This window comes from Apus apus, chromosome Z (genome assembly GCF_020740795.1).
Source record: "Apus apus isolate bApuApu2 chromosome Z, bApuApu2.pri.cur, whole genome shotgun sequence".
NCBI classification, from domain to species: Eukaryota; Metazoa; Chordata; class Aves; order Apodiformes; family Apodidae; genus Apus; species Apus apus.
In genome coordinates, this window is record NC_067312.1 from 64394343 (window position 1) to 64418075 (window position 23733).

The window sequence follows — 23733 nt, forward strand, 5'->3', positions numbered from 1 at the left end:
GAAAGGGTCCAGAGAAGGGCCACCAAGATGATCAAAGGCCTGGAGCACCTCTGCTATGAAGACAGGTTGAGAGAGTTGGGGCTGTTCAGCCTAGACTAGAGAAGGCTTTGGAGAGACCTTATAGTAGCCTTCCAGTACTTGAAAGGGACCTACAGGAAAGCTGGGGAGGGACTTTACATCAGAGAAGATAGTGACAGGACAAGAGGTAATGGTTTTAAACTGAGAGAGGGGGGATATAGGTTAGATATTAGGAAGAAATTCTTCACTGTAAGGGTGGTGAGGTGCTGGAATGGGTTGCCCAGGGAGGCTGTTGACGCCCCATCCCTGGAGGTTTTCAGGGCCAGGCTGGACGAGATTTTGTGCAACCTGATCTAGTGGTAGGGCTCCCTGCTCATGGCAGGGGGGGTGGAACTTGATGATCTTTAATCAACCTTAATGATTCTATAATTTTATGTTAAACAGGAGTGGCCCCAGCACTGAGCCCTGGGGAACACCACTCAGGACTGGCCACCAACTGGATTGAACTCCACTCAACACAACTCTTGGAACCTGGCCACTCAACCACTTTTTTTATCGAGCAATGCATGTGCACATCCAAGCTATAAGTAGCCAGCTTCTCTAGGAGAATGCTGTGGGAAACCTTGTCAAAGGCCTTGCTAAAGTCAACATAGACAACATCCACAGGCCTTCCCTCACGCAATAAATGGGCCACCCTGTTGTAGAAGGAGATGGAATTAGTCAAACAGGACCGGCCCTTCATGAACCCACTCTGACTAGGCCTGATCACCAGGTTGTTCTGCATGCACTGCATAATGGTACTCAGGATGATCTGCTCCATCAGCTTCCCTGGTACTGAAGTCAGACTAACAGGCCTGAAATATCCTGGATCATCCTTCCAACCCTTCTTATATATGGGGATTACACTGTCTGATTTCTAATCTGCTGGCAATGCTCTTCAAAATGAAGCATGGTGATGGGCAGGCACAAGCTGTTTCAGGGAAAATTCTGCTTGGATAAACAAACAAAAACCCAGCATTCACTGTAGGAACTAAATGCTAGAACAGGTTGCATAAAAGTGATGAAACCTCCCTTGAGGGAAATATTCAAGACTTGGCTTGCCAGAATAGTCCATCTTATATCCTTGCTTCCAACACAAGGTTAGACCATAAGATCTCCAGAGTCCTCCCTTCCAAACAAACTAAACCATTCTATGATGCTTTGACTTGGCAAGATACACACGAGACAGTTCTTCTTATAGTGGTCTACAATCAAAAAAGCCTAAAGATTAACCCAACCAGATCTCACACTACCACATTATTCAAGTGACAATTATTTAAGCAGCTCCCTAGGAATTAGGCACAAAAGGTGGCAGGATCTTCTGCCACATAAGCACCTGAACTGACAAGTTAAAAGCACACTTGCTGTCTATGTTGAAAAAAGCAGTAATATTATTTTAGGAGAGAATTCAACTAACAAATTGTATTACTTTCTTTGCCAGTATAACCCCCTTAAAATGGTGGGGGTAATGTGAAAACCAAATGCTTAAAATCATAAAGCATTGTAACAGCATAGGATTCTTTTCTGGGAGACAGAAAACTGGGAAAATTGCTCTGAACTTCTTCGTTGTCCTGACCAACTGTCCTACAAAAAGCACAAAAGTACAATGACTGCCTGGTAAGCACATTCCTACTCTTTACACAGGCCTATTGCAATTGTACTCTTTGACCCCTCAGAAATAAACTAATTGGATTTGTGCTTTAAAGGCCGTTTGTCATTACATATGAGACTTCATATTTTATTTTAAGCTCTGTCCCTGTTACGGCAGCATATCACTCTTGGGGTGTGTGTTAAAGCATTTTTTTCAGTGTCTCTTGTGGGGATTGAGAACAACAGCACTGCCATTGTTCTCAATCCCATCTTGCTTCAATATTAATAATAGGTCATACACTGACTTCTGAAAGACAAATATGCCAATCAGATGGCCCAAGAGGGAACACGTGTGTAGCCCAAAATCACTAGAGCTTTTTGTCTTCAGTATCTCATACAGGTTCCTATACTAGTTTGAGACTCAAGGGAGAGAGAAAATAAATCAAGAATATTGAGATGACAACAAAAGCACCTGCAGAGAAACTTAATAAGTCCCTTTTTTTACAATATACTCTGTAACATTACTACAGTATCTAGCAACCTTAAAAACTCAAAAGAATTTTCAGGGAGGTAAGCAACATGTTAACTTTTTTCATGCTGAAACAACCCCAGATGCATAGGATTATCCATGTGATTAGCTGTCCACCACGAGCCTAAACTTGTTTTGTTTGTTTGTTTTTTAGCACTGAGTACTCTAGTGAACTCCACAGCTGTCTGCATATAGACAGTGCTGGCCAGAACAGTGATGGGAACTACAAATACAGAGTCCTTTTCATCAGCTGCAGATGGACCTTGAGCAAATTACCTGCTGGTCCACAGTGGAGCTTTAAAATCAGAAAAATTACACTGACTTCCTCTGAAGTGCTTGCATCAGTTTTGCAAGAGAAGAATCCCCCACTCCGCTTCCTTCTTCTTGGTAAAATATTTGTCTTTTACCAGCTGTAGACCTCCCTCCCCACCATCAGCAATAACTGCAAGCTTACTTCTATTAAAAACAATTTTAATACCTTTCAATCGAAGCTGATTTCAGTAAAACATACTGAAGTTTGGCAGTGGCCAGGTAAACTAAAATTCACACACCCATCTATAACTACAGCTTTCCATTCTGTGTTTCTGCTGAAGTTCTCCTTAGGAAAATTCCTCACCCATACTGTCATGCATTAGAAAACACTCTCCTTTCATTTGACTTCCCATGTCATTAGGAGGTGACTTCATTACTTCTATGCCATTTAGTTTTACATTGCCAATCCTCCCATTGAGCTTATTCTCTTTTAACCCATTACTGTCTTCCTTGGTGATTTTTAATCTTCACTAGTACAGCCATCCTGACAACTCTGAAACAGATCATTCTAGACTACTTCTACCATTCATAACTGATTTTCTAATTAAACTTAACACTCCTTAGCTCCTAATTTTTTTGGATGTTCCTCAAAATCACATGATCTCCTTAGCTACTCAGGGCCCTCTAAAATGTTGCTGCAGTTTCGCTAAGCTACAATACTGTAAAGGCACACTCCTTTATGTCTCACATTCTACTAAGTAGTTAAAAACCTAACCCCTCTCTGCCCCCACAACATACACAAATAAAACACATTCAACCAAAACATATATTTATCAAAAGCTTCCAAAAGAGAAACAACCAAGTTGCAAGAAGCAACATACCTTTCCCACAGATTCTTACATTCTGATGACAGGCATTAAGAGATAAGTATTTAGAACATGTTTCCTCACTGCTGTACATTGAAAGCTTTGACATTTAATATTAGCTTAAGGCTTCACAACAAGTATGTTTCAGTCTTCTTAGACAATGTGTAATACCCAAAAATAACTACTGCTAACAGACCAAGAAGTTTGAACTGTGCACCTCAAACATCAACCAGAAAACCAGAATCCTGAATTAATATACTTTACACATAGAATTTTACCTCATAACTGAGACCAAAAAAAAAGAAGCCCAAGAAGACACATATTCAAGCTAAAATGGTGGTGTGCATTTTTCATAATGCACTAAATTATTTCCTTCCAAACCCTGGACTCTCGGGGCCTGGATTTCTGAAGTCATGACCCAGCAATCTTAGGGCAAGCGGAGGCCTGAGATGAAAAGAAAATGAAAGACATCTTCATTCAAAGGCCATTCTAAGAATCCAACTGCATGTTTCTATATACAGCTATTCTGTAGTCTTCAAAACAATAAAGAAGTAAATTTTACTTCTATTTCAATCAAAAACATAAACAAGTAAGTTACCATTCATAAGAAAACACCACATTTAAAAAAATTAAAATTTAAAGAATACAGTTGGAATAACTTAAAAAAAAATTTAAAATGTTAATGGGGTTAACCCATGGGGTTAACATAAAAACAGTTAAGTATCCAGCATCTGCAACATCTTAGAGAAGAGGTTTGTCACAGAAGTATCTCATGAGTTACAGCCTGTTACAAATATGATGCAATAGAAACAATAAGCAGGATAGGAGACAAAACCAATTATTTTTTTCTTTTAAATATTGACGTCACTTTACAGTGAGAAAGAACTCTTAATTTAGTAGAATATCAAAGTAGTTTCAAGGAGACTACATGCTAGTCCTTGCCACTTGCATACTCAGCACAGTCCATCACTATCCCTGCTGTATCTGCAGTCCCACATAAACCACCAGTGACTAACATTCCTACAAAATCTCACCAGGATTTTTCTGCTTGTACACTGTAGCACTTAGGTAAAGCATACTAGAGGAAAAAGATTGTCACATCTTCTGAACTGAAGTTAATTAGGAGCACTAATTGGCATTAACTCTATTTATATTATTATTCTGTTATCTTTGTTTATTTACATTATTAATATATTAAATAACAAAGATTAAAAATACGTATGTATAAATTCAAAAGAAACATATACATCAGTTTCTGTATGCTAAAATCAAAGAAAACATGCCTGTTCTTTAGAAGATGACAATTTCTTCTTATTTTCAGTGTGCTAATGGGGGAAATTATTAATAAGTAGAAAAATGAATATCCGTATTGTCTTTGTAGATAGAACATAGCAGCAAATTACTAGAGTTTGAAATTATCACTTACCAAAATCTACTCTTGTTAGTATGCACTGCATTGGATGGTCAGTTGTATGCCTTGTAGTTGTTGCACCACTCTCATAACAAGTTGCACACAGATCGTAATCGTAGCAAATTAAACACTTGTATCGGCGACCTCGAAAATTTCCTTTTAAACATGCATCACAGCTGACACCTGTAAACAAATAAAATTGCTTTAAAACAGCAATAAATGCACTTTTTTTTTTTTTTTAATGAGAGGCAGATGTGCTGCTATTGACTCTCAGCAACTGAATGTAGTGAGACAAGGTCTTGCCCCTGGGAAAACACCCAGGAGTGCAGCACAAACTGGGAGGCACCTGGCTGGTGAGTAGGTCCATGAAAAGGGACCAGGATGCCCCAGTGCACAAGCCGCTCAACATGAGTTAACACTGTTCTGCAACAGCAAAGAAAGCCAACAGGATGCTGAACTGCATCAACAACAGCATCACCAGCAGAGAGAAAGTCATCCTTGTATTCTACACAGCACTTATCAAGCCACACCTGGAATACTGTGTTCAGTTCTGGTCCTGCCTATACATAAAAGACGTATATATATAGATGTATACATATATACACATAGACAGGCAGGACAGGGTCTGGAGAAGGGCCACAAAGATGATCACAGGAATGGGAAGCCTGCTGTATAAGGAAAGGCTGAGAGATCTGTGTTTTTTCACTGTGGAAAAAAGAAATTTTAGGGGAAACCTTATTGCCATGTTCCAGTACTTAAAAGGTGGCTACCAAGAAGATGAAGACTCCCCTTTAACAAGGAGACATGTGGAAAAGACATGGGGTAATGAATGCAAGTTACTCCTGTGGAGATCCCGACCGGACATTGCAAGAAAAGATTTCACTATGCGAACAGTCAGACTTTGGAATAATCTCACCAGGTAAGTGGTGGATTCCCCAAACCAGGACACTTTTAAGATTCAGCTTGAAAAGGTGCTGGGCCACAGCATCTAACCTGTATTCCTACCTGGAAACGTAGGACCAGATGATCCTTGAGGTCCCTTTCAAACAATTATTCTATGATCTCTGACATGTGCACAAGACTCAATTCCTAAATGTTTTTATGTCTTTAAGAGACATGGCTTTGCCAAAAATCAGAATCCTGAATTCTTGCAGTAAAAGAATGACAAACTCAAGCACTCAAAATAGGTTAAGTTACAAAATCTCTTTGGATGCACGTTCCTATAGGCACCATTACCTGGTAGCGTTGACTGTTAAGTCAGGGATCTTGGATCAAACATTCTTAAAAGCTAGGCAGTACAATGGCTGATCAAGAGTGGACACCAGCAGCAATGAGCAAGCCAACCGCTGACAAAAATCCACTTTCCAGCCTTTACTTTCACTCTTCCTAATACCTTAATTGCAAAGAATACCATACCATCCCTGACTTTATACATGGGGTAGAAATTAGGACCTTTTCCCATTTTAAATCACAGAAAAAAAGTTAAGGTGTATTTTTAAGTTAGACGGCAATAACTCTCTACATCCTATTTCTTGCTTATATTCAATCTTTGCACTGTAAGGTAGTCACACTGCCCATGTCTGAGAAAGGTTTTACAGCTTCCAAAGATTTTCATTTTTCTCTGTGTGATCTCAGTTCTCTCTCAGTAACTTAGTTAAGTGCAGGAGAAGTGTCATCATCTGGTAATCTGTCAAGTCTCAATTAAGCTTCCTTCAATTGCAATAGCAAATAAGAGCTTCCACAAAAGAATCAGTGGCCTTTTCCAGCATCAGCTAAGACAAGTTCTTCATAACTTGGTACAAGCACAGACAACTTTAGAGAAATAAGGCTGCCAGAACAAAATAGTCACATTAGCTGCCACCTCTCCCCTATTTTTTTTTAAGCCTAATTTCCAGAGGACTGGTGTTAATTACAGAATTTTTTATTCACTTTTTGTTGTACTACTCTACTCTGTAGCATCTGAATAGAAGCTTTACCACATGTAATACAGGAATGCAGCAGTAAATAATTTCTTTTAAAACTCTGCTACTTAACAGCTACATCATCATATTTAGATGAACAGTGAACAAAAGTATCATCTTTTCCCTTAGTTTCTTTACCTACAGTGATAGTTCACCGCATTATCTAATACTTTTTTAAAGTATAAACACTGTGCTTATATGATCACCGAACCTATTTCTTCAATTGCCTCAGTGTCTACCTTGAAAGCATCAGTCTACCTGCAAGAGTGTATTAGAAGAAAATAAGTCAAGAATCTTTGTTAGTAGCCTCAAAGAACTACATTTTGAGGATGGCCCTGTTAACCATTTTCAAAGTTGGCTTGTTTTTTTTTTTAAAGCCTTTCTCACTTAACAAGCTTTTCTTTTCAGTTTCATATGAAAAATCTGAAGGACCAGTAGCATTCTTTAATGATTTGGACACTGAGAGTGCCCTGCCTTCTGAAAATTACTACTTGTTAATTCAGCAGAATTAATTTCATTGATTCAGTCTGTTTAATTTTTTTATTTCCATATAGAGATCTACAAAACTAGTACCTACTAATCTTTCCAGAAAACAGTTGATCAGCAAGTTAGACACCAGACTGAGACAGGCAGACTAGTTCAACCTAGAGTCTCTGTCAGACACTAACAGCTCTCCAGATTAAGTTATGATTCCCCAGTAATTTCTGTTTTCCCCACTTTTTTCCTTTAAGCTCAAAAAACTTGATTTAATGCAGATGTAAGCCTCTCAGCAACAGTCAGACTCCTCCTGTTGCATGTTCTCCCAAATATCTACACTGTTCTTACTTGAAGACATGTTTTTAATAAGTTTTCACTGACACAGTTTCTTCATGCCAATACTTCACATCATTCCAAACTAAAACCCTTATACACTCTGTGATATTAACTTCAGAGAAAATCAGTCATAAACTAAGTCACAACATAATTTTGTATTTAAAACTTCAAAACCTTTCCAGTGGAAATGTACAAGGTCTTCAAACAGATTAATTTTGCTTCTTATATCAATTATCAGAAGGTCCACAATTTGAGTCAAACAGAAAAGCTAACATTAGCATAATACATCACACTATGACTGACCAAAATAATAACAAAGTTATAGAGGCAGCATACTTTCTAAATTTCTCAAGGTTAGTATTTTTCCACAACTACCACATGCTCCTCTTTAAGAAACAGGCTGCCAGTTGGGGATGCACCATGTTACTTCTATATCCTTTTGTGCAGCAGATAATGAAAACCACAAAGGGAAAATTATAATTAAATGCCTCATTTGGGATCTAAAGCCATGCTCAAAACCCCAGAACTCCCCCGGAATCCAGCAGAACCTCTTTTCCACAAGTTACATCACTTATTATTCTCTTTTTACAACAGTCTCAGTGAAGTTAGGTCCATTAGTTTTTTCTTTTCTTCTTCAAGCCTATTACTCAGCTGCCAAAACCTCAATCATCTATCCACCCTGGGAACTGGAACTAAAATACCCAGGCAAATAATCTCCTCCCACCTCATTCTTTTTAAAACAGTACACACTTATTTCCTCATCAAAACACTGATTTTGTTCTTCATTTTTCTCTAATCTTTGCAGAAATTGAAATTCCAAAAGTTCACTTTTTCCCCTGCACAAATCCAAAACACCCTAAGACAACACATTGCAGTCGGCACAAAATGTCTTTCACAAGACACATATCAAACTTGCCTACATATACCTTAGATTTGCAAATATGTTTGCAGGTACGTAGATTCTAGAATGTCATATTAAATCGGATGCGTCCATATTAGTATTATTGGCTTTGAGAAGAAGACATGCTCTGGAGGGGTTCACTTTGAAGCAGGGAACCAAAGCAAACAACCAACCAAAAGACAAACTTGAACAATGTGTGACAAGGGCTTAGTCAGCATACATTTCTGTCTTGCATTAAATGCTACTGACTTTTAAAAGAATCCCTGAATGCAATCCTATTAACCCCGACTGAATTGCTATTCAACGAAAACTTCTGATTCACCTTTTGCAAAGCAACGATTTGGAACTATCTGAGTAAGAGATATCCATTTTAATCACAGAGTTCATTTTCATTAACGTAGCCCATAGAGGTGCCTTCCTCACATTTTTAAATTTTGTAAATGCTATAGAACATGTCTAACTAAAACCCGGCTGGTTGTATTTTTTTAATGCAACACTGTTCCAGTAGAGGGTAGCATTGTGCTAAAAGCCTAAAGAGTTTTGGTTCACTTCAATTATCGAACTGCAAGTTCTCTAAGTTCCTTAAGCAGCATTCCCTCCCACTGTCAACAGTCTTAGTATCTCCAGCTTCACATTTTACGTTAAATTAATAGGAGGTATTTAATAGTCCCATTAATAAAGTATGTTTTAGCTTTTAAATACAAAATTCTTACTGCTTTAACAAGTCACCTCACATTTGCACCTAATCCAGACCAATGATTTCAGGGGAGATATCACACTACCATTTTGTATGTAGTATGCTGAATGGTGATTTTTTAATTTATTTTTTTTTAAAGAAAACAACCCAGAACAACTCCCCCTACCAAACACCTTTTGTATGAGACCAAGCTCTGCGGTGTGGTTGACACACTGGAGGGAAGGGACACCATCCAGAGGGACCCTCACTGGCTTGAAAGTAGGCCCATGTCAACCACATGAAGTTCAGTAAGGCCAAGTCCAAGGTCCAGCATCTAGTCAGGGCAATCCCAAGCACAAACAGAGGCTGGACAGAGAATGGACTGAGAACAGCCCTGAAGAAAGGAACTTTGGAGTGTTGGTGGATAAGACACTCAACATGAGCCAGCAAAGTGCACTGCAGCCCAGAAAGCCAATTGTGTCCTGGGTTGCATCAAAAGAAGTGTGGCCAGCAGGTCAAGGGAGGTGATTCTCCCCCTCCCAAATCTGCTCTCCTGAGATCCCACCTGAAGTACTGTTTCTTGTTCTGGAGCCCCCAACACAAGAAGGACACAGAGCTGTTGGAGGAAGTCCAGAGGAGGGCCACAAAGATGATTACAGTGCTGGAGCACTTCTATAAAGACGGGCTGAGAGAATTGGGGCTGTTCAGCTTGGGGAAGGATACAGGGAGACCTTACAGCGTCCTTCCAGTGCCTGCAGGGGGACTACAGGAAAGCTGGAGAAGGACTTTTTACAAGAGTATGTAGTGATACAACAAGGGTTAATGGCTTTAAACTGGAAGAGGGGAAATGTAGACTAGATATTAAGAAGCAAGTTTTTACTGTGAGGATGGTGAGACACTGCCACAGGTTACCCAGAGAAGTTGTGGAAGCCTCCTCTCTGGAAGTGGTCAAGGCCAGGTTGGATTAGGCTTTGAGCAACCTGCTCTAGTGGGAGGTGTCCCTGCCCATGAAGGGGAGTGGGAACTAAATGATCTTCAAGGTCCCTTCCAACCCATACCATTCTGTGATTCTATGATCCCAACAGCCAAATATAATTTGTTCTTATGAAATAATATTGCTTTTTTGCTCATAACAATCTAAAATAAAATCAGCTTCTCCTGGGTTGAACAGAGAGACCAAAGGGAGCACATAATCTCATTTGGTAACAGTGAGAATAATGTTAGACAGACATGAAGGTCAAATATTACATACATCAGGATTAATCTGCTTTTAGGGTTACAAGTAAAGATAAGATATAACATCAATTAAAGTATCCTGAATGTCCCAAGCCATTACTGCCTTGATTAGACACTCAATTGTAACAGAGCAAAGGAGTCTTCTTCCACTTGGCCTCATCAGATACTATACGCAATCAGAACAATAGTATTAAAAGCCCAGCAATCTGGCACAGATAAAAAAATCCTGAAACTGTGGAGAACCCAGCAGTTTGTTTGTTTGTTTTTCTCATGAAGAATATATGGTTGAAGATAAGGTATACAGAGACACTGAAATATGTTCCTGCCTCAAACACCATGAGCTGCTAAACTTTATCAGTACTTTGAATCTTTGTTAATTTTTTAGAAATTTCAGATAAAATGCTAGTCACCAGAAAACTTTTAAAGCATACAGAGCCTGTGTCTGAAGTGTTCAAACAGTGAAGACAGTGACATTTAGTTCGCAAGAGAAGTATTTAATCCTTGTGCTATCCCTGAGAATTCAACTCCTTTGTTTTAGCAACACATTGAAGACCTCAGGTTCATGGGTAGTCTTGACATTCCTGTCAGCAGCTAAATGTCCAAAACCTAACCTCCTGGCCTGTAATTCAGGTACTAGTTTTAATTCATCAGTGCTCAGAGTAAGGATAACTGAATTTCTGTAATGCCCACCTTAAATACAAAATTAGGCTGTCAGTGTTTTCTTCTCCAAATGTCAGTTACTTAAACATTTCTTCCTATCTAACATGAACTAGTAAAGGGGTTAAACCCTTCTCAAAGACTGACAGAATTACATGCAAGAGTCCCACTGAATTTCAAGTGCTCTGGACAAACTTTAAGGCTTCTACCTTCCAAAAATCTGAACCTGAGCATGAAAGTAAGTTGTGCTGCCTCTTTCATGCTACAGAAGGTTGCAACTTGTGTACTGCGTTTCATTTTTATGTTCTGAAGATCGTAAGTAATACTACTTTTAACATGCATCTGATAAAATTCACTATAAGATGGTCTTTCAGAGGGTCGTGTGGGTTTTTGGTGGTAGGTTTTCATTTTCCTTTTTAAATAAATTGGCTTGACATCAACTATCTGAACTGCAGTCTACATGCCATGTGGCAACCCAGGCCTTAAAGCAAGACATTCCACTTCAGTGGTTCAGATTTTTTGAGACTGAAGATACGAAGAAACATGTCATTTAGTAACATTAAAAAAAAAAAAAAGGCCAAATATTTATTACTGTAATAGCTTAATCTCTTCATGCACACTACTGTCTAATTTGAGACGTTAACTTCTACAAAAAAAAAGCTTCTGTTGAGTCTGTGAAAATTTCAACAGAACTTCAGCCAAACCATAAGACTTGGATATGGCTAATTTTCTCAAGTGTTTACTAAAGTAGATTACACAAACAAATATCAGGACAGAGCATACTCCACCTCCCTTGCAGCTCTAAGTGCTGAACACAAAAAATTCACACACCATACCCTTAAAGTAACTGAAAATGCTTCATTCTCTCATACACCCTGTGTGCAACAGGGGGGCACATACAGTATATTTGTAGACAAGAGTGGAAGATGAAACAACCAGACTATCATGTCTGCAAAAAGAACTAGTAGGATTAAAGCTGCAGGCAGAAATTATGTTGACTTGGAATTGGAAATCTTATGCATGCAACCTTTTGTTAAATACCATGGTTTTGAAAAAAAATCCAACCAAATAAAAGTCATCAATACTAATTAATTGATCACTGTCCAAAATAGTTGTGAAGTTCATTTGCCCAATCATTTCTTATCAATATTAAACATGTATGCTCTCTATATAATAAAAAGAGCAATCACTTTCTTTGTAAAAATTTTGCATACACATTTTCCGATTCCCACATCTCTCAAAATGCACTGCTGAGACATCACACACATAAACCAGAAACTGCTCTAGAAGCCCCTGAAAACTCTGGATTTCTAGACATCATTTTCCCAAGACTCACTATACAGCTTGTGAGGCAAAAAACTACTTGCCCTGACAACTAGGTGGAATACCTTCCCTTTCTCCTTAGCATTGTCAAGATAGACAAAATAATGCACATCATTGTGCCAAAATACAGAATGCACCCTGAATTTTAAAAAAGTTCACAGCAGTACTCGGAAACTCCTTCAGGTAAGATCAGAAAGAAGCTGCAGTAAATGAATTCTCAAAACACATTTTTTAACCAGCCTACCCTGATTCTAAGTAAGGAATTTTTTTAGCAAAATACAAATGTGGAATCCACCTTTATTAGAGGAGAGGTATTGTGTTGGAAGCCTCCTAGAATAGTATTTGTGATGACTTTCTATTTTCTTTTGCAAGTTACTGCAAATACCACAAAACAGAAACAAACCACTTTACACAAATATGTAAGACAAAGAAAAAAAGAGTGCATATTAAATAGCTACCGACAGTCTAAACAGTGTTTTCTAGGCTTCATATACTGATCAGACTCTTGACTAATTATTCCTTATTTACAGAGAAAAATAGGTTACACTTTTAAGTGCTGGTCTCCTACAGCACAAAGATGTTTTCAATGAGAGTACCACAGAATTCTATATTTTGAAAAAAAAAAAAAAAATCAAGTACTTTCCCTGAATACAGTATTACATTTAATAAACCTAAACATTTAGAAATCAGCAGAATCATTAACCTGTCATGCAAACTGATTCACAGTGAAACGTCTTGCCAGACAAGTTTAAGACCTAAGAACATGAAGTGGTGTACATTGCAAGGATTTTCGATCAAGCAGATTTGGATTTCTAATTTAGTATTTGCTACTCTGTCTCACATGTCTCTTCATTCAATTAATATAATTTAATTTGACCATCAAGACCATCACAATATGAAAACCTGTTAAAGTACTATAAACACATTAAAAATTAAACAAATTGCAACATATTTGTCAGAGTAAAGGAAATTTGTAATGTAGCAGCAAAGGGAACTGGCAACAGACATGATCTTATTTAACAACTGTTAATCTGGAAAATGGCAAACAGCATGTGAATTCTATTAACAGAAAAATACAACTGAGGCAGCTGTAACAGTGCCAGGGCAAGAAAATAATAGTAACAACATTGGGCTAAATCCTACACTTGGTAAAAACAATGGTAAAGTTTGTCATATAGGACAGGACCAGGTTCCTAAGTATCTTTCAGGACTAAAGAGATAACAGAAACTCACTGAGATCAGGCAAACACCAGATGAAAGAGAATTAGGCTCAGGAAAAAAACGTAACAGACCACTGAGTTTTATAGGTGTCAGAAATGGGAAAAAAACACTAACAAAATCCTAAAAAGAAATTACACAGATAAACTGGTACTCCTCCACTAAGCCCTGCAAGAATTAAGAACTAGTCTAAAAATAAATCTTTGCATATTTTGGTTTAGTGTGTTATTTAGAAACTGTAACAAAAAAGAGAAAAACAAAGTGAACAAGACACATGTCCAAACAGTCATGGGTGAGAACCGAGTCATATGGCTCAACTAAGCAGAAAGTTAAAGTGCTTGGAGACTCCTTTTACTCTGAGCCATTGTTTCAGGCATATAAGAGAAAAACATCAATACTCAACTCACATGGCAGGGGCAAAGTTGAACCTTTCTTGTAAACTCTTACCTTTCCAAAAAGCTTAGCAGAAATTACATACTCTCTTTAGTCACATCCTATGCATAGCTCTGGTGTCTAGAATATAGTCTTGGCTTTACTGCCTTTTGTGCCAGCAGACTCACTCCTGATCTTCTTACCCTTAAAACATTCCCCAAATATGCAAATGTCCCAAATTTTAATTCTCTGCAGCACAGAATAGGTAAGATTTCACACAGGCAGCAATGCAGAAGACAAGCAGCATTGGCTGAGCAACCAAAAAGCTAGAAGTGAAAGGTGAAAGCTGTAATGCAGCAAGTGTTTCAGCTCTTGCAGTAATAACGCCTTGTGATTTCAACACATCTCATGACACCTGAGACTTCTAGTAAAGACTTGCACAAGGTGGTCTGGAATTACACAGACTTTACATGTCAGGAAAACAGATCCACAAAATAGCTGGGAGAGTGAAAGACTAACAAGTGGTTCTCCCCACTAAGGAAAGTAGCAATGTCTGATTCACAGCAGGCAATCATACCTAGATTCTGCATTATCACCCAAGTTTATAAAGAGGAGCAAGAAGACACTTTCAATCTTAGAGCTGACTTTTAAAATCACCATTTTGAATGGCACCACAATGTCGAAAAAGGAATTTAATGATCCTTAACATCACAAAAGGCCTAGGAACTTATGAAAATAATGCAATTTCCTTGAGCACAAGACAGAATTATAATGTAGATTTTTTTTATTTATTTATTTATTTATTTTTTTTAATGGCAATAAGAGGTTAAAAACCTACAGTATACACATTTAAGTAGTAGCAACATTCTACCCTGGGCCTTCTCAGGCAATTTTCTTACTATAAACATAAAAAGACTGCCTTGGCAACCACTTCTACTCCCACTCTTTGCTTCAGAGAACAGCTTCCCAGGCTGAAAACACAAAATCATAAAATGGTTTAGGCTGGAAGGGACCCTAAAGATCATCTAATGCCAACCCTCCTGCCATGGATACGGACACCCCACACCAGCCTAGACTGCTCAAAGCAAAGCCCTGTTCAACCTGACCTTGAACACTTTCAGGGATAGGGTAGCCACAACTTCTCTGCGTAACCTTGTGCCAGTGTCTCACGACCCTCACAATAAAGACTTCTTTCTTAATATCTAGTCTAAATCTTCCCTCTTCCAATTTGAAACTATTACCCTTTGTGCTGTAACTACACGCTCATGTAGAAGGTCCCTCTCCAGCTTTCCTGTAGCCCCTTCAAGTTATGGAAGGCCACTATAAAATCTCTCTGGAGCTTTCTCTTCTCCAGGCTGAACTACCTCAACTCTCTCAGCCTGTCTTCACAGGAGAGGTGCTCCAGCCCTATGATTGTTTTTGTGGCCCTCCTCTGGGCTCACTCCAACAGCTCCATGTCCTTCTTGAGTTGGGGGCTCCAGAACTGGAGACAGTACACCAGGTGGGGTATCACATGAGAGCCGAGTATAGGAGGGAGATCATAATTTAAGAAACAAGCAGGGGGAGAGTCAAAACCCATTAGGTCTCACTGCTCTTTAATATAGGCTCAGATGTCACGTTCCTCACAAAATGCACAAAACAGAACTTTAAGGATAAGGGAAAAATCAACTGTACAAATTTGATACATCTTCACTGAAGTAAGCTTTTAAGAGATCCGATTGCTAGGGAAAATAGTGAGTCTATTTTTCTTATGTACAATTAGTAGATGCTTTACAGTCGTTGCAGGAAGAAAATATTCATAACCCGATTCCTTGCACACAACTTCTTTAGTCTTCTTTACCACTAAGGTCTGTTTCATCTCAAATATAGGTAATTCAAAATATTTCCTTTATAGATTTTCATTCCTCAGTGTTCCAGCAGGAACTCTGGAGTTCCTGGATTAACTGGTGGAAACTACAGTATGGATCTTCACAATTGCTACATACAGCCAATATGTGGCTCCAACTGCTTAGCACTAAGAATGTGCACACGGTGTCATTTTACAGATGGGGACATTTAACCCAGTGTTGTATTACACACATTAAGAAAATGTTTGCTTTCTTCAAAAGCACTAATTCGTGAATAGAGACAGTAAAAGAAAGGGAAAAATAGGTTTGGAAGAAGCTCAATGCAAAGTTTAATGCAACCACTATGAACAGTATTCATCATGTCATCAGCTGCTGACATTAAGTATTTGCTCTGAAAAATGTTTCATGGTATGCCTAGAAGCTGGAGTCTAGAGTCCTGCACCTCAATTATCACCCCGAAGTCCTTCATTCTTGGCTAGATAATTGTATTCCATCATATAATCCTCAACAGTCCACTCCATCAGTTTTCTGGTCACTTTCCTTGAATTTCTAATGCTTCCAGGAGCAAAATATTAACTGAGCTTTGAGATACAATTATAATTACACTTCCCAGTAACTGGTTCTAATATTTGAGAGCTGGATAATATCGTAACCCAAAACAGATTTAGAAATCAATTTAAATTATTTTTTTAATGTGATATCAGTTAAACTCAAGAATTTGCATCCTGCAGATCTACCACTTCTAAATCAACTTCAGACAGCAATTTGGAATAACACAAGAAGGTTATCTGTATCAACCTCTACCACTACAAATTATAAATCTTCCCTTACAAAGCCACTCCTCTACAGCAAAATGTCAAGCTGCCTTCTCAGCTCCTCACAAAAGCCTTCCAGCATACGGAATACTCTGTATGCTGTCAGACCTCGCATGACAATTAACAGGCCTTATGCCAAAACATCCTAGATGGCACTTGCAGATCACAGTGTCCATTTGTTCTGCATTCAGGAGGGCAAAAAGGTTTATCAACCTTTGCAGTTTCCCAGAACTGAAGATGACCAAGAAGAGAGCTGGAAAACGTATCCGACCTCTTCCCGAGTCAAAATGCTCTGTGTGGCTTCTACTCTGTCTTCTTACATTGGTAAGGTATCTAATTAAGATAATTAACAAATACAAGTCTAAACAATAAAAAAATTGGTCACGGTTCACAGCAGAAATAACTGACTTCCATCAGTATGGTCAGAGATCAAATTACATTTCCTGACATTTTCATCTTATAAAGGTATAAACAATCACAGGAGACAAGTATGGAATTAAGATAATCTGAGCTATTTTACACACATCTAGATTGAAATAAGTTTAACCATGACATAGAGAGCTATGCATTCTCTACAGCTTACTTTTGCAAATCTTAGTGTCGTTCTTCAAGTGCATCTGCTGTTCTCTTTGCCAATCTTAACCCATTTCCAGAGCTAGATTTAGGGAGAGTCTACTCCAGACACATGCAAAATAATATTAACAATAATTAACATGCTGAAGTTTGTGGCCTTATTTACTTTTCTAAAGTAAAGAGGTTAAGTCAGAAGAAACTTTGAAAACTTCAGTGATAGAACTATGTCTGTCTAGTTGTGACCCATGTTCCACCACTGTTACTCCCGGTGAAGCTTCTCTCGAGAGACCTGACTTCACCAGCGAGTACAAGGTGCTTCTCACTACTGAAGTTTTCCACTTGCAGAGACCATTCACTCTTCAGCTTACATACTGATGAACACATAATACCTGTTTACTAAACACTGTTTTTCTTAGGCCCATCTCAATGTCACTGCCTGTATTAAAAGCACATGCAAATATTTGCAACAATTCAAACATTTGCTTTGTTGAAGTGGAAGTGAGGTCAGGGTATCCTGAGGACATACAAGTCTTTATGCCCAAATCACTGATTTCTTCAGAGCTAATTTCAGTCTAACTGTCACAAAAGAAAGTCCATCTGACAAATGTTTATAGTCAGACTTCCAGCAGTTTCAAATTCATTCCAGGTGAACACCAATGCCTAAGCATGTATAGCTAATACGCACACAAACTGATAAGTTACACAAAAAATATATATAACCAGTAAAAATGAACATTGTTTCTTATGAAGATTATTTATTTGGAACTAAAGACAAAAGTTACTGACAATCACACAGTAAGTCCTTACATTACTATATCCTAACACATTTCTGACCTCGAAAATCTTGTATGATCTATTGCTGCTGCAGCTAGGATATTTGAGACAGGTATTTAGATGGTATCACCTGTTTTAACAGCTCACAGCACTGCCCTGCAACCAGCAACCTCCATTCAGCCTCTAAGGAATTCTGTTGTTCTAGGCACAGCCAGAAGCTGCCATGAAGTTTCTGCTGTGCTACCAATTGAGCATCTGGAGAACAACTCTGTTGGTCTGCAGAGGTACAGAATTTGTTCAGTAATTGGTTTAAAATTACAATTCTAACATGAATACTGGTACTGTCAAGCCACTTTATCCCACGTGTTGCATTAATTCATGGTAATTTCTACACTAACTGTTTACACATAAAGGCTTCACCTCATCCATTCAATTTCTTAGGGTAAGTACAGTCAAAGAGAGCTGGCCAATAATAATTGTCTTCAGCTAAGAATACTGGCTACTTTAGTGTCAACAGGCTAACAGAAGTCAGACTATAAATACCATTTACATTCAGAATCAACAGTAGCTGAAGAGTTCTGTAAACAGTGACTCTCCTCAACAAATAATTTAAGAATTCATCGACCATAAACTGGACTAGCAAATAAAATTTTCACTGCTAAAGCCACCTTATCTCTGTAACAGAATTGAGAAACAGCAGCCTAAAAACATTTTCAGCAATAGCTACTTTCTGGAATAAGCACAGGTAGTAGTGGGACCTAGAAACACTTAGAGCTTTGCTTTCAAAGAGGCTTACAGAGGCAGGCATTAACTACTGTACTTAAACTCAACATGGGTCTACAATGTCCCCAGGTGTTTTTGAAAATCCCACTCTACAGCACTCCAAGGAGCAAAGAAAGAGAGGGAGAGCACAGCAAAGGGAAGTAAGAACAATGACAAGGAAATAAGAGGGTGAAAGATAAAAAGATAAAAGACAAAAAAGAAGGAAAGCAATGAAAAGAATTAATCCTACCAGAGACAGCACCTCTTGTCAGTCAAGACAAGAAACATTGCCTCCCAAAAAGAATCTGGCACCAGGAAGTGGCAGAAGTGATGGGGGAAGACCAAATCTGACCTGAGGTAAGGAAAAAAAAAAATGGAGTTATGATTTTTTTTTTTTTAGTTCTTTGTCTGTTGCTTCATCTTACTTTTCCATTTTTTTTCTTTTCTTTTCAACAGTGGTTTCTTCTTTTAATGAATGTCTTTCTTCAGCTGGATTTTGCCAGCGATGACAGTGGGGTGATCCAAATCAAATGTGGAACAAAATTAACAGTATTTTGATAAAAATGTGAAATTCTGTGTAATTACTGAAATTAAAAACAAATTTAAAATACTAGAGGGAAGCTGTATGAAGTGATAGCTGCAAGCAATATATGGCACTGAAATGTCCCAATGAGTAAAAAATTTTGGAAGAATGGACTTGCATCTGCAAAACTCACTGCAGTGGAGTACAAAACCACTAATTCCTCTGTTTTGGAGACTTTCCTGAGTGCCTTCTGGAAAGACATAAAATCTGTATCTGGCACCCCATGTGTAAATGGAAGAAACATGATGGTTTCCTGTGTCCAGGTTCCCTGTTTAATTGTAATTTAAAAAATTGTCTCAGGTCTCCAACTGCAAACAGGGCAACTTTTAGAGAAAGTCTCCTAGAAGCTCCAAACAAGGCTACCATGATAGAAGGAATTAACACACTCATGAAACTCCCTACAGGTGACAAATGGGCAATAGAAAGAGGAATTTTTGCACAAAGGCAAATAATAAAGCCCTAAAAAAAAAGTAAATATTTTAACATTACAAAAGACAAAAAATTTGTCAAACAAATCCATCCTTTCCCTAATATTCACTGCAATATTAGAACAAGCTGGGGGGTTGGGGGGGGGAATTAATTTTTCCAAATATGTCACAGGCTACAGTGACTCTTATCTGTACTTAGGAAATTACTTCCTAACTAGAACAAATGACTGAAAGCAGCAGAAATCAAGCCATCAGCTGTACACACCTCTGAAATACAATTCTGAGACTTAAGGATGAACAACAGTTAAATGAGTGATGGGAATCTTAATAAAGCTGAAGACACCCCTGTGATGATGCCTCACAGTTTTCAGGCCTCACTAACCAATTCAGTAAACATCAATAAGCCAAACAGAACTTTTTAATAGCAATAAACTGAAACCTTGAGTTTACACATATATTCTCCAACAGTGAAACTAACGAGCTTGTCTCTATGCACCACACTGAATTAAAAATGCACTTACTTCATTGTGTCAAAATTAATTGTAACAATGCTACACAGAGGTTGGATAACCATAAGGACCATGCACACAAAAGACAACAGGAATAATTTCAAATCAGATGTTCAGGTGACGCGTCGGGGAAAGGTGTAGTAACCAAATGCGACATTAAATTTCAGACACTTGACAGCAACATTTGAATCTGAAATATTTAACAGACCTGGAGTATAAAGTTTAAGATAAAATCCGAAGTTTTAATTGTTTCATCTGGATACTAGGTAGCCTCAAGAACCTTCAGTGAAAGAGTTCTCCACAATCTCATTACATGCTGTATAAAGACGCACTTTCAGTTTTAATCACCCTCTTGAATTCACAAATTATCTTCTTCTTGTATTCAGAAAAGGAGATTACAGACTCTTACATAAATTATGCCTATGCCTTTCTTTCAGATTCCTTCTCTGTATCAGCCTTTCTGAGGTAAACACCTTTTCAGTTTCCATCCATGCAGTAATTCACCCTCACATCTGTCCTCAGAACTCTTTTTGGAGTTCTCTGAACTCCATGTGTCCAAACTGCTTTCAACACCTTATACCGCTGTTTCTGCACGGGTCAGCAACATTGGGGTCTATAGCTAATCTTGTATACCTCTTCTCCATTGTTACTCCCTTTTCCTAACTTGCAGCTACCAAATCCACTCATCTTTACTAAAACCTTTAGAGGGAAGAATGCACTGAGTGTGGAGGATTTAGACCAAGTGATTCTAAGAACAAAAACCATGAAAATTCACAATCTTGATCAAATTAAAATATTCTAGTATAAATCCATTACCAGAATCCACAGGAAATGCAATCTGTAACAATTACATTCTTTTCTAGAAAAATACCACCTCACTCAGGGCATATGGTGTTCAGTGAACAAACAGAGAAGCCTCCATTTGTTTTATCATCACGGGTCAGTGTGAGCCTTTATTTATCACACACTTTGAAAAATTGGGATTGACTATGGATTTTGTCACTGCCCTTTCCCTGCAAACATTTCTATATGGCATTTCAGCACAGCACAAATAGCAACAAACTAACTTTAACAGCACTTCTAAACAGCATTTTTCTCCTTTTGAGAGAAACCAAGGCATGTAAAGATTAAGACTCCAGGACTACTGCGTTCAGTTGCCCAGTCTGAGACACCAAAGGATGGACTTCAGAATGTTTGATTTTCTAGAATTCTTTTTTCAAGCTCATCGCTCAGTTACTACACTTGCAATTGTGAATGCTCAGATCCCAAAATCCAGAATGAGGCCTTCTTAACACAAGGTACAAACAGCTAACAGCTCACCTGTGAAGTCTCACCAGCATGACTTGCCTAGCACTTCACATGTACTCTGCAGCAGACAGGAGGGTCAATGCAGCTTTCTACAACAAAACTCCCACGTCAACACCTTGAACATCTTTTATTTCTGTAATGCCTCTATCTGCACATTTGCTGTACTCTCATAAACACAGAACAGTGGCCTAACATACAAAACCCTCCTGTGCACCCTAAAGGAGCCTGGTGTGGCATGGAGCAGATAACACACAGCTGTGTAATTACAACATGCAGATACGCAAAGAAGGTTGAATTAGTGCTGCCTGCACAACAAAGTTCTCGAACATCCCAAATCTAGAGTGCTGTTCTTCAAGTCTGCTGCTGTGTTAAGCAGCTTCTTGAATGTAGTAACAGTTTTTGTATTAGTGGCTATTTCAGTTTTTTATTTCTTAACAGTAATTGTTGAAATAACAACAATAAAGATGCAATTATTAACAGTGACACCCCAAACTCTTCCTCAGACGTTATCAGCAATGTGAACATGCAAAGGTATTTGAAAAGCTTTCTTCTTTTTAATGCATACAGATTTTATTTGTCCCGTACTGCTCAAGCAACTAGCATGACTCTCTAAATTTCCCTTGCATCCCTCTAGTCACCAGATGTTCAAAAAAACATTGGGATTGCCTCCCACTCAATCACGTTAAAAGTAACAGTTCTGTTCCAGTTTTTTTGCTTAAGATACTGGCTATTGATCTTTCAACACTAATCATTTAAATCTAATCTTTTTGTCCCGTTTCCTAAATAATATTTCATCCATGACATTATTTATCACAAACGTGAGCGAAAAATGGTCTCTCCCCACATATTTTTGTTCATGTTGTTCACAGACTCAGCAGGGACAGGAGCATACTGGTTCACACACAGTATGTTTCCTAAACTGTCAGAGCCAAAAAGCATTTTTAAAAATGAAAACCTAGCTTCTTCAAAACCAGTAAGTATCTTGCCAGTTAAAATACCACTGATGTGTCCAGATCTCTTTATTTTTAAATTATTATTTAGTTTCTTACTGAAAGCAAACAACCTAATAATAAAGCAAATAGCTGTGTTCCAGTATTTCTAATCACATTTGCAGGTGTTTGCATATAACTTTTTTTGTCCCCTGGACATGGTTCTTGCTAGTTAAAACTCATTTCAGATCCTGCACTACACCTGTAATTATAGGCATTCATATGCTACTGTAAAGTAAGACTAACAACCGTGTTGAGTAACTTGACATACACAGCCAGAAAATGCGTTGTCAGAATCAAGTATTAGTGCAAATTAAAAAACCTCACTGTTTAATGTTACACATACAACTTAATGTGGATATATTTTCCAGAGAACAGACCTCAACAGCAGCAGTGTATGACAGAATTTGTGATTATTTTCTATTGTGGAATAGCATGTTTGGAGAAGAAGTAAGCGAAGTATTAAAATGCATCAGAAAGCAGCAAGTTATAACTGGTCTCACAGATGCATGTGTCATTATTAAATGTAATACTTTACCAACACAGTATCTTGAGTACTTTGTACGAACAGTATGTGGTCTTGATACCTAAACTAAGAGCTTTACATGCAAAAATACATTAATTCTGCACTTAGTGGCAATTCTATGACTGACACAACATGAAATATTAAAAGCTATGCATTAACTGCTTAGTGTTACTTTCGACAGAAGTTCATGGTACCCCTCTGCAGCTCATGTATGACACAGCTACTGTGTAATTACAAGGGGCTGAAGTTATTCCTTTTAATGTTTCAAGATTGTTATGGATAAAGTTTTGTTAATGTTTTGTATTATGATCAAAGTCATAAGCCCAGATTCCCAATCTGTTCATTGTCCAGCTAGAAGACTGCAGCTAACCCTTACACCAGCTGTTTTCAAGTGGTTGGTTCACACTCAAGTGTAACTCCAGGACTTCTTGAGTTACAAAGACCAAGTTCTGTGTATTACTTTTTAAGATGCACTTCTTCTACTACAAAGCACTCATTTTAAAGATCTCTGTGCAAGACATTTACACATACGCACCAAGTCTCCAACTCCCTTAAGTACAAGGAGCTTGAAGCCAGCAGAGAACATTTGGAAGCTTCACATGGTCCTGTGACAGTCACTGCTCTCCCTTCCCAGCTTTCTTACCACCACCCATTCTCAACTTTACTTCACATACGACTAGAATTAACTGCAGAGCTTTGCTGGCTCATAACAAATAATGATAAATGGGCACCCTCAAAAACAACTACCACTTGCATT

General features: G+C 38.2%; 1 protein-coding gene across 2 annotated transcripts in view; it reads right to left on the reverse strand.

Moving 5' to 3' along the window:
• LOC127395752 (E3 ubiquitin-protein ligase KCMF1) overlaps positions 1–23733 on the reverse strand; it is a 45976-nt gene that overhangs the window by 18149 nt on the left and 4094 nt on the right. Inside the window, exons 1-2 of one of the 2 annotated variants that reach the window (XM_051643083.1) lie at positions 18884–18949; positions 4721–4888 (exon numbers count right to left, since the gene is read on the reverse strand). In XM_051643083.1, the coding sequence (XP_051499043.1) occupies positions 4721–4751 (31 nt within the window). In that variant the 5' untranslated portion in view covers positions 4752–4888; positions 18884–18949. Of the gene's footprint in view, positions 1–4720; positions 4889–18883; positions 18950–23733 lie in introns of those variants that run through there. The other variant, XM_051643082.1, reaches the window with a different exon arrangement.